The sequence below is a fragment of the Xyrauchen texanus genome, chromosome 31 (assembly GCF_025860055.1).
Source record: "Xyrauchen texanus isolate HMW12.3.18 chromosome 31, RBS_HiC_50CHRs, whole genome shotgun sequence".
NCBI classification, from domain to species: domain Eukaryota; kingdom Metazoa; phylum Chordata; class Actinopteri; order Cypriniformes; family Catostomidae; genus Xyrauchen; species Xyrauchen texanus.
The window spans coordinates 2,120,295-2,135,714 of NC_068306.1; the positions used below are offsets into that span (position 1 = coordinate 2,120,295).

The following is a 15,420-nucleotide window of genomic DNA, read 5'->3' on the forward strand; positions in this document are numbered from 1 at the left end:
TCCTGACCCAACTTGCTTCAATAATGGCAAAAGCATATTTCATTTTAAATGCATAAAACACACTGTAATCACTTCATATGGTTACATATTTTATATTAACTAACAGTCATTACTTTCTGCATGAATTTGATTAGTATATGAAATGATTTCCCTTATTACAGTCATTAGTTGCACACATTCCAGTAAGATGGGAAATGTGTGCACACCCACATACATTTGTTTCATCTCGTTTCTAGCACTAATTAACGCACATGTGTCCTCTGACTCTTTCAGACAGGTACCAGACAGTGCCGAACTTTGTTTTAATTAAAACATTTGATCATTCCTTTAGTATCAATACACACATTTGTTCTGGGTCATTCACAGAAAGGCTGTAATTCTCCCTAGATAAGTTAAGCTACATTTTTCCATTGATTTGCACTTTGATTATTAGACTGACTAAATGATAATTAAATCAATAAATGAATGATTAAATATCTAACATATTGAATAACATTCATAATGCAGTTATTCATAGTGCATTGATTACACATTGTCATTTTTAGATCAATGCATATTGTATACATGTCAATTCAATGATCAAAAATGGATTAACTGAATGATTAAATAAAAATATTCCACATGAGCGGCAGTTCTGTGAATGGAAACGCCTTGTTGATGAGAGAGGTGAGGCGAGGCGAATGTGCTACAACAGCAGAAGGCCACGTCAGGTTCCACTTCTGTCAGACAAGAACAGAAAGCAGAGACTGCAGTGGACACAGAATCATCAAAACTGGACAGTTAAAGACAGGAAAAACACAGTCTGGTCTGATGAATCTCCATTTCTTCTGATATAACAAATGGTAGTCCCATTGAAAAATCCATATTGATCGACCACTAACTGTGACTTGTTGGGCAATTCCTTTTACACGAGATGAAGAAATGATATGAAGAGCAGTGGTAAAGTTTCTCTCCAATATGGATTCTCTCATGTATTTTCAGGTTCCCTTACGACTTCAGTCCACTTGACATTGCATTACTAACGCATATGGGGAGTGCCTTCATACAAGACCTATTTCAAACCTCTCTACAATCACGCCAATATTATAATATTGGCTATGGTGTTTGAGCCCCAACTGTTTTGGCGCGAAACTGACCGCTCTTTTCGGCGCGAACTGACCACTATAAAACAGGTGCACACACACACCATTTCCTCAGAATTCTTTCCTTCAAGACAGCGATTACCTCTTGTCTCGAAGCCCCCTATCTTCGCCGTCGATTCACACCAGTCAGCGGACGGAATCTTCACAGCAGAGAAGAATCTCCCCTCCCCTGCTCCGGCGAACATCACTCCGCCTCGCCACTTGACGCATCCCTGATGAACGGACCTCAGTATCCTGATTCGCCGCAGCGCGTCGGCAGGTGTTCCTTGTGCGAGAGACACATCCCACCGTCAGACAAGCATGAGAGCTGCGTTTTCTGTCTGGGCTGCACCCACGCAGAGTCAGCTCTCATGGAGACAGATTGTCCTCACTGTGAGGACATGAGTCTCAAGTCGCTTCGCTCACGAATCGCCCTCGTTCTGAGGGATGGTTCAGCCTCTCGCGCCCTCCCACCAGCCTCTTCTGTGATTCCTGAGGGTTCACACGAGGGGGCACGGCGGGGCCACGAGGTCGAGCAGGATGAACTTGAGGTGGATTTCGTGCCAGCACACGCCCCACGAGCCCCTCAATCTCCACAAAGCGCATATTTCCCCATACGCTATGTGCGAGATGAGGTCCGGCTCTCTGAAGCAGCTTGCAGCCTCATCTAATTTGGTGGATCTGACGCTGGGGATGATAAGGATGATGTCATGTCTCTCGCTGCATCAGGTGACTGGTCAATGGATGATGCTACTGCACCCCCCAGCGAGGGCGAGAATCCTGTGCGCACCACTGACAGGGAGATGCTTCGCGTCCTTGCAAGGGCGTTCGAAGAACTCAATCTCAAGTGGTCTCCCCCAGAGGTACCTGGACAGTCTCACCTTGATGAGTGGTTCTTGCAGTCCGGACGCCGTCAAGCAGCCGCGCCCCGCAGAACTGCCCCGTTCTTCCCTAAGGTGCACAGCGAACTAAGTCCTGGCACGTGCCCCTCTCAGCGCGCACATGCAGTGACTACGTTCTCACGAACGTGGACCACGGGGAAAAGAACGGCTATGGTCAACCACCCAAGGTGGAGGCGGCGGTAGCAGCACATCTCTGCCCAACGAGTAGCGGGGCATGGAAATCACGCCCCATTCATCCTTCTAAGCAGTGTAGGCAGACGTCCACACTGGCGGGGATAGCCTACTCAGCGGTAGGACAAGCTGGATCAGCACTCCATGCAATGGCAGTGCTTCAGGTATTCCAAGCAAAGCTCCTCAGACAAATGGACGAGCAAGGCTTTGATCCGGAGACTTTTAAAGAGCATCGGGCCGCTACAGACTTGGCGCTGCGCCACGAAAGTCATGGCGCAGGCCATCGGGAAGTCCATGGGTAACCTGGTCTGGAAAGGCATGTATGGCTGACACTCACGGAGATGAGTGACAGGGAGAAGACATCTCTATTGGCTGCCCCAGTTTCTCCAGCCGGCCTCTTTGGCGGCGCAGTGAGTACATTTGCTGAGCGCTAAGTCACAACTCAGAAGCAGTCACAAGCCATAAGGCACTTCATGCCCAAACGGAGCATACCGCAGACGGCTCGCCCCCGCTATGTCTCATGCCAGCGCCTGGCTAAAAGACGCATGCCCGCTAACTCAGCCTGCACCGGCCCCCGCTGAGCCACCAGTGAGGCCACGCATGCCTTAGCCCAAATGGAAGCAGCCGCATCAGCGCCCACCTCGCGCCGACAGGAGGAACTCTCCCGCACAGTGGAAGCGCTCCTAACAGGCACAACGCTATGTAGAGGAAAATGAAGCCCTCGATTGGAGACAGAAGGCTCGATTGGAGACAGAACACTGTTCCCCACCTCCCCACTGCTGTTCGTCGGGAGAGGAATATTGCTGTTCACAATGGTTTAAATTTTTTTGTTTCTGTGTCATATGCAATACAAATGCAATAAAGAATACAGCACTCATTGCAAATGCACAAGATGCTCATACATTCTCAAAAAAGAGACCTTTTCCTCTTCAAAGCACACACATTATGCACAACCGCTTCCCTGTGGTAAGCGACGCATTATATCATACGGTGAGCAAACCAAAGTGCCCTCTGTCCCATTACGCAGACGCGTGGCGAGCCCTAATGGGCATTTCAGAATAGGTGCAAAAAACGATCGAACATGGCTATATGATCTAATTTGCTCGCCGGCCACCCCGTTTCAACGGTGTTCTGTCTTCCACGGTTTAATCCAAAGACGCGCCAGTGTTACAAGCCAAAATACACAATCTAATCATGAAAAATGCGATAGAGATTGTGCCAAATTGTCAAGCACAAAAAGGGTTTTACAGCCGTTATTTTCTTGTCCCAAAGAGAGACGGCGGACTTCGGCCAATCCTGTATCTGAGACATTTAAATCACGCACTTATAAAGCGCCCATTCAAAATGATTACTCAGAAACAAATTCTATCACATATACGCCCACACGATTGGTTTGCGTCGATAGATCTGAAGGATGCGTACTTCCATATCCAAATTGTACAGCACCACAGGATGTTTTTGAGATTCGCGGTCGAGGGAACAGCATATCAATTCAAAGTCCTGCCCTTCGGACTGTCTCTGGCTCCTCGCACATTTACGAAGTGCAACGATGCAGTGCTCGCCCCTCTGAGACTGAGCGGCGTACGCATATTGAACTACCTCAACGATTGGCTGTTACTAGCACAATCAGAGGCTCTGTTATGCCAACACAGAGATTACTGCTTCAGCATCTACACAGCTTGGGCCTCAATGTAAACTGGGCAAAGAGCACGCTCTCTCCCAGCCGAAATATCTCCTTTTTGGGAGTCTGCCTCGACTCCACGAGCGTGTGCGCGCACCTCACGAGCGAGTGCGTTCAGGCCATTCTACAAAGTCTGTCTCAGTTCAAACTGGGGAGATGACTTCCTCTGAAGCTGTTTCAGAAAGCATTGGGATTTATGCTGGCGGCATCGGCCGTCATCCCATTAGGTCTCTTACACGAGACCACTTCAGTGCTGGCTGAAGCGCTGTGTGCCACAACATGCTTGGCGCCAAGGGCGCATGTGTCTCACTATATCCCGCCGCTGTATAGCTGCATTGGTACCATGGACAGCTCCTGCATTTTACCAGCGAGGTGTGGCGCTGGGGCAAATTATCAGGCAGAAAGTAGTGACTACAGATGCTTCCAACACAGGTTGGGGGGAGGTGTGCGATAGGCGCCCGACTTTTGGCACCTGGACAGGTCCGAGGAGGGCGTGGCATATCAACCGCCTAGAACTATTGGCTGTAATTCTAGCCTTGAAGTCTTTTCAGTCAGAAATAGCGAACTGTCATGTCCTGGTTCGCTCAGAACATGTCAGTTGTGGCATATATAAACCGCCATGGTGGAGTTCATTCACCGCCACTGCCGAGAATGACACGGCACCTCCTATGGAGCGAGCGTGATCTCCTCCCCCTGCGAGCGACATATGTCCCAGGCTGCCTGAATTACGGCGCGGACCTACTGTCACGCCAAGGGGTGATACCGGGCGATTGGAGACTTCATCCTCAGACGGTGTTGAGGATTTGGGAAATATTCGGCAAAGCAGAAATCAACCTATTTTCCTCAGTGGAGAATACCCACTGTCCCCTTTGGTATTCGAAGTCCCAAGCCCCATTGGGAACGGATGCAATGGCACACAAATGGCCGGTGAAACGCAAATACGCGTTTCCTCCGCTATGCCTAATCCTCTCTGTCATATGCAAAGTCTGGGAGGACAAGGAAACAGTTCTATTAGTTGTGCCGAGATGGCCCAACCAGCCATGTTTTCCAGAAGTGATAGAGATGCTGTACAGCCCACCATGGGAAATAAAACTGAGGAGGGATCTCCTCTCTCAGGCGCACAGCACAATCTGGCATCCCCAGCCCCAGCTGTGTAACCTGCATGTGTGTCTGCTGAACTGGGCGCACTACACGCACCAGAACTGACGCATTCAGTCATGAACACCATTTTACAAGCCAGAGCACTGTCCACAAGACGCCTCTGCACAAAAATGGAAGGTTTTCACTGACTGGTGTCCCTCACGTAGTAAGGACCCAGTAAACTGCCCCATACATGAAATTCTAATATTTCTTCAAGAGCGATTAGACGCAGGACTCACCCAGTCAATGCTCAAAGTGTATGTGGCAACTATAGCTGTGTATCACGCACATGAAGCCGGCGCCTCTATAGGCAAGCATGATTTAATCATAAAGTTCCTAAAAGGAGCAAGACGATTAAACCCGCCTCGGCCAGCTACAATCCCGACTTGTGACCTAACTTTAGTCCTAAAAGCTCTCGCAGGGCCCCCTTTCGAGCCTTTGTACTCTGTTGATTTGCGCATGCTTTCCGTTAAGACCACACTACTGCTGGCTCTGGCCTCAGTAAAACGGGTCGGTGAACTACATGCGTTATCAGTCGACAATTCTTGTCTGGAGTTTGGCCCCGGCCTTTCAAGAGCCACTGTCAAACCCAGGAAAGGCTATGTACTCAAGGTTCTGACCACACCCTTCAAAGCGCAAGTGGTTCACCTCCAGGCATTCTTCCCTCCCCCATTTAATTCGGATGAGGAACAATCATTGCATTTGTTATACCCTGTGCGGGCGCTACATACATACGTTGAGCGTACTTGCCAGTTCAGACTGTCTGATCAGCTCTTTATATGCTATGGAGGACGCACAAAAGGAATGTCCATCTCCAAGAAAAGACTTTCTCACTGGATTGTCGATGCAATTACACTGGCTTACGAATCGCAGGGTCAGAATTGCCCAATTGGTGTTAAAGCACACTCAACTAGAGGCATGGCCTCCTCATGGGCATGGACGAATAGTGTGTCCTTACAAGACATATGTTTTGCAGCAGGATGGTCCTCACAAAACACGTTCGCAAGGTTTTACAACATAGACGTTAACGTCTCTTACTTCACAAGTCCTCTCTGTTTAGAGCACTTGCTATTCATTGGCCATATATATATAAGATAGATAGCCCCCTTTTTAAGTATGGGCTCTGCATCATTTACACAACCGCCTGCAGGCTGTTATAATTCCATAAGTCACAAGCACTTCATTATAAATAAACTCCCTTCCCAGCCGGGTTCATAAGGAGTAATTCATACTATATGGCTATAGCTCATATATTCATTATGAGTGCTCTCCTCCTGGCCATCATGAGGATCACTCACTGCTGCATACTCGTGTCGGTCGTTGTCCGATAAGACTGTGCCGCCATGTTTCCACTTTAGGAAGTTATGTCATATAGTGTGGCGTGATGGGATTCTGTTCCCCATATGCGTTAGTAACGCAATGTCAAGTGGACTGAAGTCGTAAGGGAATGTCTCGGTTACGTACATAACCTTGGTTCCCTGAGACGAAGGGAACGAGACATTGCGAACGCTAGCCGAACCACAAGACTCAGAGTTCTTGAGGCACGAGCAATGCGCTCCTTGTTCTCAGTCAGAAATTCTCAGGAAATGGTGTGTGTGCACCCGTTTTATAATGGTCAGTTTCGCGCCACAACAGTTGAGGCTCAAACACCATAGCCAATATTAGAATATTGCCATTATTGTAGAGAGGTTTCAAATAGGTCGTGTATGAAGGCACTCCCCATATGCGTTAGTAACGCAATGTCTCGTCCCCTTTGTCTCAGGGAACCGAGGTTACGTACGTAACAGAGACGTTTTCTGACAGAGTGAAACTCTTTTTACAGTGTGAGCACTTGTATGGTTTCTCTCAAGTATGGATTCTATTGTGTGTTTTCAGGTTTTTTGATTTACTGAAACTCTTTCCACAGTGTGAGCACTCATAAGGTTTCTTCCCAGTATGAATTCTCTGATGTCTTTTCAGCTTTTGTGACTGTGTGAAACTCTTTCCACAGTGTAAGCACTTGTAAGGTTTCTCTCCAGTATGAGTTCTCTCGTGTGTTTTCATGTTTTGTGACTGAGCGAAACTCTTTCCACAGTGTGAACACTTGTATGGTTTCTCTCCAGTATGAGTTCTCTCGTGTGTTTTCATGTTTTGTGACTGAGTGAAACTCTTTCCACAGTGTGAGCACTCGTAAGGTTTCTCTCCAGTATGAGTTCTCTCGTGTGTTTTCATGTTTTGTGGCTCACTGAAACTCTTTTCACAGTGTGAGCACTTATATGGTGTCTCTCCAGTATGAGTTCTCTCATGTGTTTTCAGGTGATGTGACTTAGTGAAACTCTTTTCACAGTGTGAGCACTTGTATGGTGTCTCTCCATTATGAATTCTCTCATGTGTTTTCAGGTGTTCTGACAGAGTGAAACTCTTTCCACAGTGTGAGCACTTGTATGGTTTCTCTCCATTATGAATTCTCTCATGTGTTTTCAGGTGATGTGACTGAGTGAATCTCTTTTCACAGTGTGAGCACTTGTAAGGTTTCTCTCCAGTATGAATTCTTTGGTGCTTTTTCAAGCAGTCGGCTGTAATAAAGATCTTCCCACATTCAAAGCACATATGAGTCCCCACACTGGTATGAATTTTCTGGTGCCGTTTAAGATAGGACACACGTGCAAAACTCTTTCCACAAAATGAACACTTGTAAGGCTTCTCATTTGTGTGAGTTTTCAGATGTTGTTTTAGGGACTGTGCCAGAACAAATGTTTTATCACACGTATCACATTCAAATGGCTTTTCTCCAGAGTGACAGCGAAGATGTTCCTTGAAATGTCTTGCATCTGCAAAACTTTTCCCACACTGATGGCACGTGTAAGGTTTCTCTCCAGTATGAATTCTCATGTGTCTATTAAGATTGCTTTTACATGTGAAACTCTTTCCACACTGAGAGCAGGTGAAAGATTTCTTGGTTGCTCTTTTTTGAGGATTTTTTGGAGATAAATTATTTTCAGTGTTTGAGCCACTCAAAGATTTTTCTCCAGTTATAAAATCATGCTGTTCGTCCTCCACTTCATTCAGCACTTCACGTTCTTCTCTCACTTCCATCAGCTCTACAATAAACAAAATAAATGGAAAATAATAAATTCAAAAGGATTGTACAATCAATATTATACATGATTGATTTGTTACTGGTGTAATATCATTATGATGTAGTGCTTGATTTGGTGCAATATTGTTTATTAGGCCTCAAGCACGGAAAATGCAGATCCCTCTTTTTCTTCTAAGGATTATTATTATTATTGCACTTTCAAGGTTTTCGGTACTTTTGTGGTACATAACGTGTGAAAACTCTTGAAGGTTTGCACACACATCAGAGTTTCTGGCCATTAGGGCGTGGCAGAGATACAGGTGGGGGGTGTAGAAGGGGCCCTTTTGCGCCACCTAGAACATGGGCATGTTCGGGGGGCTATCTAGCACATCCCTTTTGAGGTACAGTCACCAAACTTTGTACACATATAGATCTCATCAAACCGGACCACTTTCACTCTGACAGTCATTAGCTCTGCCCAAAATGAAGTTGGCCATTTTGGATTGTTTGAAAAAGGCATGTTGAGGAATTTGATATACTCCTCCCAGGGATTTTATGCTACAGGTACCAAATGTGAGCGACATCATGCCAAGACGTTGATGATGCTAAAATGCAAAGGGATTTTTTATATATCGAACAGAGTTGCCATGGCGAAGCGATAAAACTATGTACAAAAAATGTAATAAGGAAACGACTCATCTTCAGTGTGCAGAAAATTAAAAACATCAAAATTGAGCCAAATGTTTGTCCTTGCAGGCTAATCAGATTAATGTGACTATTGTGGGTCACGGTCATAGCGCCACCAACTGGCAGAAGGAAGTGTGTCTCTTTTAACAGATGCTGAAATATCCATATTATGTTAACCTGAATTGCTTAAATTGTTTTTAATAATGTTAAGACATTACAGATTAAAAATTCTGAAGGGATTCTTGATATCTTAAATACTGTTGCCATGACAATGCATTAAATGTCATCATTCCTTTTTGTGCATATTCACATGTTTTGAGGTATTTGGCAAGCCTGGTTTTTAGAGTTTATTGTTAAAAAACGTATTTCTTAATTTTTATAAAAAATACAAATATAATAAAAATATCAACTTAAATGTAAAAATAATAGAAAACTATTTTATATATGTAATAAGTGGCAATTACAAGAAATATCTAATAGAGGGCATCTGTAAGCCCGTTTATCGGTCCAATGGCGGTCTCCAATAATACGGGTGAAGGTCTCTGCGCATTACTGTCTTTCTTATAACAACAATATTAAATGAAATACATTTTCTCTTATGTATTACCTCATTTATTCATCTGACTCCATAAATGAAAAAGGTTTTTATTGATATCTGAGTATCATTAAAAGTGAGCGAATGTTTGATTATTCCTTTAACTCCTTTAATTATACTTTACCCATTTAGATTAAGAAACTATGTCGCTTTGAGGTCCTCGCGTGTTTTCTCTACACCGCGGGTCTCACGATCACAAGCGGGCAGTATTGGATCATCAAACAGAGGTAATTCCTATATACCTGAGATCGGTTACGTTCATGTATACACAATCAAAGATACTTCAGTATAGCCCCATGGAATTGCATACACTTGAACGTTTTCTTCAGTAGATGTCACGGCCACTATTACAGATGTAAGTTGACCAACTTAACTTCTCTTATAATAGCTTTGGATTGGCCATGCGTGGTTTTCCACGTACACTTATCTGGAGAAACATCAAATTAAAACAGAGGTAAGACACCCGAATTTACACTTGAATCGATGCCAATTATTAGTCGTCACTAATCTGACGCAGACTTGCGGTAACATACGAATCGTTTAATCTGTTTGGGAAACACAATGTCAGAGTCAGTCAGAATAAAATCAAATGTTGACAATTTATTGATCAGGTAACATAATCAATTCATCAATTCCAATTAGACAGTGATAAGTCAAAGTTAGACATTTTATCAAAACATAAGAAATTCGAATTGCTATCACCTGATATAAAGTACAAACAGTAAACTGTTTGGGATCGTCTGATTACAGAGAACCCTGAGCAATGTGTCGCCTTTCCTTAAATACCCAAACCATGGACAAAGGGGATTTTGGGAGTGGTTAGGTTTGGAAGTCCTGGGGACATGCATCATTAACATACAAGCAGGGATGGAGACAGACCTCCAGAATTATAAAGCATTTGGCAAAGACCTTATAACTGCTGTCATTAAGTTTACAAACCTGGGAATAAGAGCACTATACCAGACGCACTGAGACATTTTAAATGATTCCAGACGTGTTACACTAGTTACATTATTTGTATACATCAGATATAGACTTTTGTTACATACAGATCGTAGGTGATTCTGAGCTGAATGGGGGAGAGAGGAGAGAATGGGACAGATGTGGAAGGGCAACAATGAGGTGTGAATTTGCAGTCTTCGCTCAGTGGGGTGTGGTGCCTCAGGGAGAGTTGCTAATTGCGAGAAAGTTAGTTTGTTGATTTTCTCAAAGATCATACATTTGCTCTTTGCCTTTGAATGCAAACACATTAGTACCCTGCCTTACACATCCAAGCTCCATGAATGATTCCCAAAATAAAAGGAGATTTTTGGTGTCCTGTCTAAGGGATCCCTGTTTCGTATGGTATGTATAGACCCTTTTAGTGCCGCCATCACAATAACGTCACAGTGTTAGCTGGAGGCAAAATAAAGGGAAAACTGGAGGTGGCCAATACAAACCAGCACAGATTCGGCTGCATAAGGAGCTTAAAATGTTATCTTATTGTGTTTTTGGTTGCCAGAATCGATGGAGTACAGGCTCCAATTTGAAATTTTAATCGCATACCTGCTGCCACTGCCAGCAAAAGAAACCAATGACTGTGGGGTTAAACGCAATAAAACGAGCAGACTGGACAGAAACGATCATCAAAAAAGGTTAAATAAACTATTGTCTTTTTTTTTTTTTTGGTATGGATTATGGTTTGGTTATGTGTCTAAAAATGTATCATGTATGCCAACCTAATCAGAAATTGGGGAACAAGTTAAGTGTTTTCTCACATAATGCTAACTGAAGTGTATGTACAGCGAGCGAAAAAAGTATTTGATCACCTGCTGATATTTTACTTTTGCCCACTGACAAACAAATGATCAGTCTATAATTTTAATTGTAGGTTAATTTGAACAGTGAGAGACAGAATAACAACAAAAAAAACCTCCAGAAAAACGTATGTGAAAAATTTTATAAATTGAATTGCATTTTAATGAGGGAAATAAGTATTCGACCCCTCTGCAAAACATGACTTAGTACTTGGTGGCAAAACCCTTGTTGGCAATCTCAGAGGTCAGACATTTCTTTTAGTTGGCCACCAGGTTTGCGCACATATCAGGAGGGATTTTGTCCCATCTCCTCTTTGCAGATCTTCTCCAAGTAATTAAGGTTTCGAGGCTGACGTTTGGCAACTCGAACCTTCACCTCCCTTTGTTGCCTTGGCCGTGTGTTTTGGGTCATTGTCATGCTGGAATACCCATCCATGACCCATTTTCAATGCCTTGGCTGAGTGAAGAAGGTTCTCACCCAAAATTTGACGGTACATGGCCCCGTCCATCGTCCCTTTGATGCAGTAAAATTGTCCTGTCCAATTAGCAGAAAAACACCCCAAAGCATAATGTTTCCACCTCCAGGTTTGACGATGGGTATAGTGTTCTTGGGGTCATAGGCAGCATTCCTCCTCCTCCAAACACGGCGAGTTGAGTTGATGCCAAAGAGCTCAATTTTGGTCTCATCTGACCACAACACTTTCACCCAGTTCTCCTCTGAATCATTCTGATGTTCATTGGCAAACTTCAGACGGGCCTGTACATGTGCTTTCTTGAGCAGGGGGACATTGCGGGTGCTGCAGGATTTCAGTCCTTCACGGCGTAGTGCGTTACCAATTGTTTTCTTGGTGACTATGGTCCCAGCTGCCTTGAGATCATTGACTAGATCCTCCAGTGTAGTTCTGGGCTTATTCCACGTGGTGAGATCTTGCATGGAGCCCCAGACCGAGGGAGATTGACAGTTCTTTTGTGTTCCTTCCATTTGCGAATAATCGCACCAACTGTTTTCACCTTCTCACCAAGCTGCTTTGCGATGGTCTTGCAGCCCATTCCAGCCTTGTGTAGATCTACAATCTTGTCCCTGACATCCTTGGACAGCTCTTTGGTCTTGGCCATGGTGGAGAGTTTGGAATCTTATTGATTGATTGCTTCTGTGAACAGGTGTCTTTTATACAGGTAACAAACTGAGATTAGGAGCAATCCCTTTAAGAGTGTGCTCCTAATCTCAGCTCGTTACCTGTATAAAAGACACCTGGGAGCCAGACATCTCTGATTGAGAGGGGGTCGAATACTTATTTCCCTAATTAAAATGCAATTCAATTTATACATTTTTGACATGCGTTTTTCTGGTTATTCTGTCTCTCATTGTTCAAATTAAAATATCATTAAAATTATAGACTGATCATTTCTTTGTCAGTGGGCAAACGTACAAAATCACCAGAGGATCAAATACTTATTCCCCCTCACTGTAACTACGATCTTCAGTTAACTACATTTCTCATTTCATGTTAAACGTCTCCAGTTCTTGAGTTGGAGTTTTTGTTTCAGATCTGTGCATGTTTTGATTACTGATCCGGTACTGGAATGTGTTCTTTTAAATGTATTTCTTTTTGGCTGTTATCAATGTCATTGTGTCATTGTTTTTACTGCAGCTCGCACACTTTTCCAGGAAATAGAAAAACTAAATATGTCCCCCATTGTGATTGCCTTCTCGGCTGTATTGTTTGTGTATGTAGAGTGTGTGTTTTGTCTTTATCTCTCTCTCTTAACCCTCTGGGGCCGATGGAAATGCTGGCGCATTCTCCTGGATTTTTTCCTCATAACAGCGGAAACAACTTAAAATACTCCTTATTTGGGCATACAGATAAGTGTAAGACATCATTAGAAACTATAAAGTGTCTGCTTTTATTTGTGTCTACTCACCATAACAACAGCTTTTGTAACATTATATACTACCATTCAAAAGTTTGGGGTAATTAAGAATTTTTTTTTTGGAAAGAAATTAATACTATATAATAATCCAGCAAGGATGATTATATTGATCAAAAGGGACCGTAAAGACATTTATAATGTTACAAAAGCTTTCTATTTCAGATAAATGCTGTTATTTTGAACTTTCTATTCATCAAAGATTTTATATATATATATATATATATATATATATATATATATATATATATATATATATATATATGTATATGCCGTATACCAGATATAACATTTTATTCTGTTCCCAAGGGAGGGTCTTTGTCTCCTCAGGTGTGAATTACATCAATATTCATGATCATTCACACCTCCTTGCATATGGCCTTTCTAACACTTTAAAGTGTCTAACAAAAGTTAAATGACTATATTGTTTTGTATGAATGAGTGATCAGGATGGTTTTCACATCATTTTGTAGCAGAAACTCTAGGCTACAAGATCCAGTTCTCAAAAGTCTAAACAAATGTTTGGAATGTTTAGTATGTGTTATATGGCTTTATTTCAGTGACTTACATTTTTTCTTCTAAAAAACACACACATAAACGTTATATGCTGAATACAGTGTTATCAGACTTTAGCCATTAATATGTTTTTAACTGAATGTCAAGGCATGTCAAAACTTCTCCATGTTAAATTAATCAGTTAGCAAACATTTTTAAATTACAGTTAAAAATGTATATAGATGATGATAGATAGATTTTTTGAATGGTGATTCATGAGACTGTCAACACATTAAACAATATTATTCTAAGACATCGAAGAAGCAAAATTGGAAACAGATTTTTAAATATCGAATGGTATTGCCATGGCAATTCACTAAATTATTGGCAAAAATAAGGTAACAGGAAGTGTCTCGTATATTCTGCCTGCATGGTGTGATTTATGGTGTGAACTATAGTGTGCTAATATGAAATCTGTGGAGTGGTTAAAAAAATGAGTTTTAAATGATTTGAATCAAAGTGTATGTAAACTTCTGACTTCAAACTAATATCTATCTATCTATCTATCTATATATATCTATATATATATATATATATATATACACTCACCTAAAGGATTATTAGGAACACCATACTAATACTGTTGGCCCATATTGATAGGATAGCATCTTGCAGTTGATGGAGATTTGTGGGATGCACATCCAGGGCACGAAGCTCCCGTTCCACCACATCCCAAAGATGCTCTATTGGGTTGAGATCTGGTGACTGTGGGGGCCATTTTAGTACAGTGAACTCATTGTCATGTTCAAGAAACCAATTTGAAATGATTCGAGCTTTGTGACATGGTGCATTATCCTGCTGGAAGTAGCCATCAGAGGATGGGTACATGGTGGCCATAAAGGGATGGACATGGTCAGAAACAATGCTCAGGTAGGCCGTGGCATTTAAACGATGCCCAATTGGCACTAAGGGGCCTAAAGTGTGCCAAGAAAACATCCCCCACACCATTACACCACCACCACCAGCCTGCACAGTGGTAACAAGGCATGATGGATCCATGTTCTCATTCTGTTTACGCCAAATTCTGACTCTACCATCTGAATGTCTCAACAGAAATCGAGACTCATCAGACCAGGTCCAGTCTTCCAGTCTTCAACTGTCCAATTTTGGTGAGCTCTTGCAAATTGTAGCCTCTTTTTTCTATTTGTAGTGGAGATGAGTGGTTCCCGGTGGGGTCTTCTGCTGTTGTAGCCCATCCGCCTCAAGGTTGTGCGTGTTGTGGCTTCACAAATGCTTTGCTGCATACCTCGGTTGTAACGAGTGGTTATTTCAGTCAAAGTTGCTCTTCTATCAGCTTGAGTCAGTCGGCCCATTCTCCTCTGACCTCTAGCATCAACAAGGCATTTTCGCCCACAGGACTGCCGCATACTGGATGTTTTTCCCTTTTCACACCATTCTTTGTAAATCCTAGAAATGGTTGTGCGTGAAAATCCCAGTAACTGAGCAGATTGTGAAATACTCAGACCGGCCCGTCTGGCAATAACATCCATGCCACGCTCAAAATTGCTTAAATCACCTTTCTTTCCCATTCTGACATTCAGTTTGGAGTTCAGGAGATTGTCTTGACCAGGACCACACCCCTAAATGCATTGAAGCAACTGCCATGTGATTGGTTGATTAGATAATTGCATTAATGAGAAATTGAACAGGTGTTCCTAATAATCCTTTAAGTGAGTGTATATACACATATATACACACACATATAAAAAAACCCAGTGATGATTTTATCTTTGGATGCCGAAAAGGCTTTAGACCATGTAGAATGGTCTTTTTTGTTTTCAGTGT

General features: G+C 42.8%; 1 protein-coding gene and 1 pseudogene across 2 annotated transcripts in view; one reads left to right on the plus strand and one right to left on the minus strand.

The window, feature by feature from the left end:
• LOC127625028 (uncharacterized) overlaps positions 1 to 6,837 on the plus strand; it is a 40,390-nt gene extending 33,553 nt beyond the window's left edge. The window contains exon 2 of one of the 2 annotated variants that reach the window (XM_052100077.1): positions 667 to 6,837. In XM_052100077.1, the coding sequence (XP_051956037.1) occupies positions 3,037 to 4,035 (999 nt within the window). In that variant the 5' untranslated portion in view covers positions 667 to 3,036 and the 3' untranslated portion in view covers positions 4,036 to 6,837. Of the gene's footprint in view, positions 1 to 277 lie in introns of both variants that reach the window. The other variant, XM_052100076.1, reaches the window with a different exon arrangement.
• Positions 1 to 15,420, minus strand: part of LOC127625516 (zinc finger protein 14-like) — a 91,028-nt pseudogene that overhangs the window by 64,525 nt on the left and 11,083 nt on the right.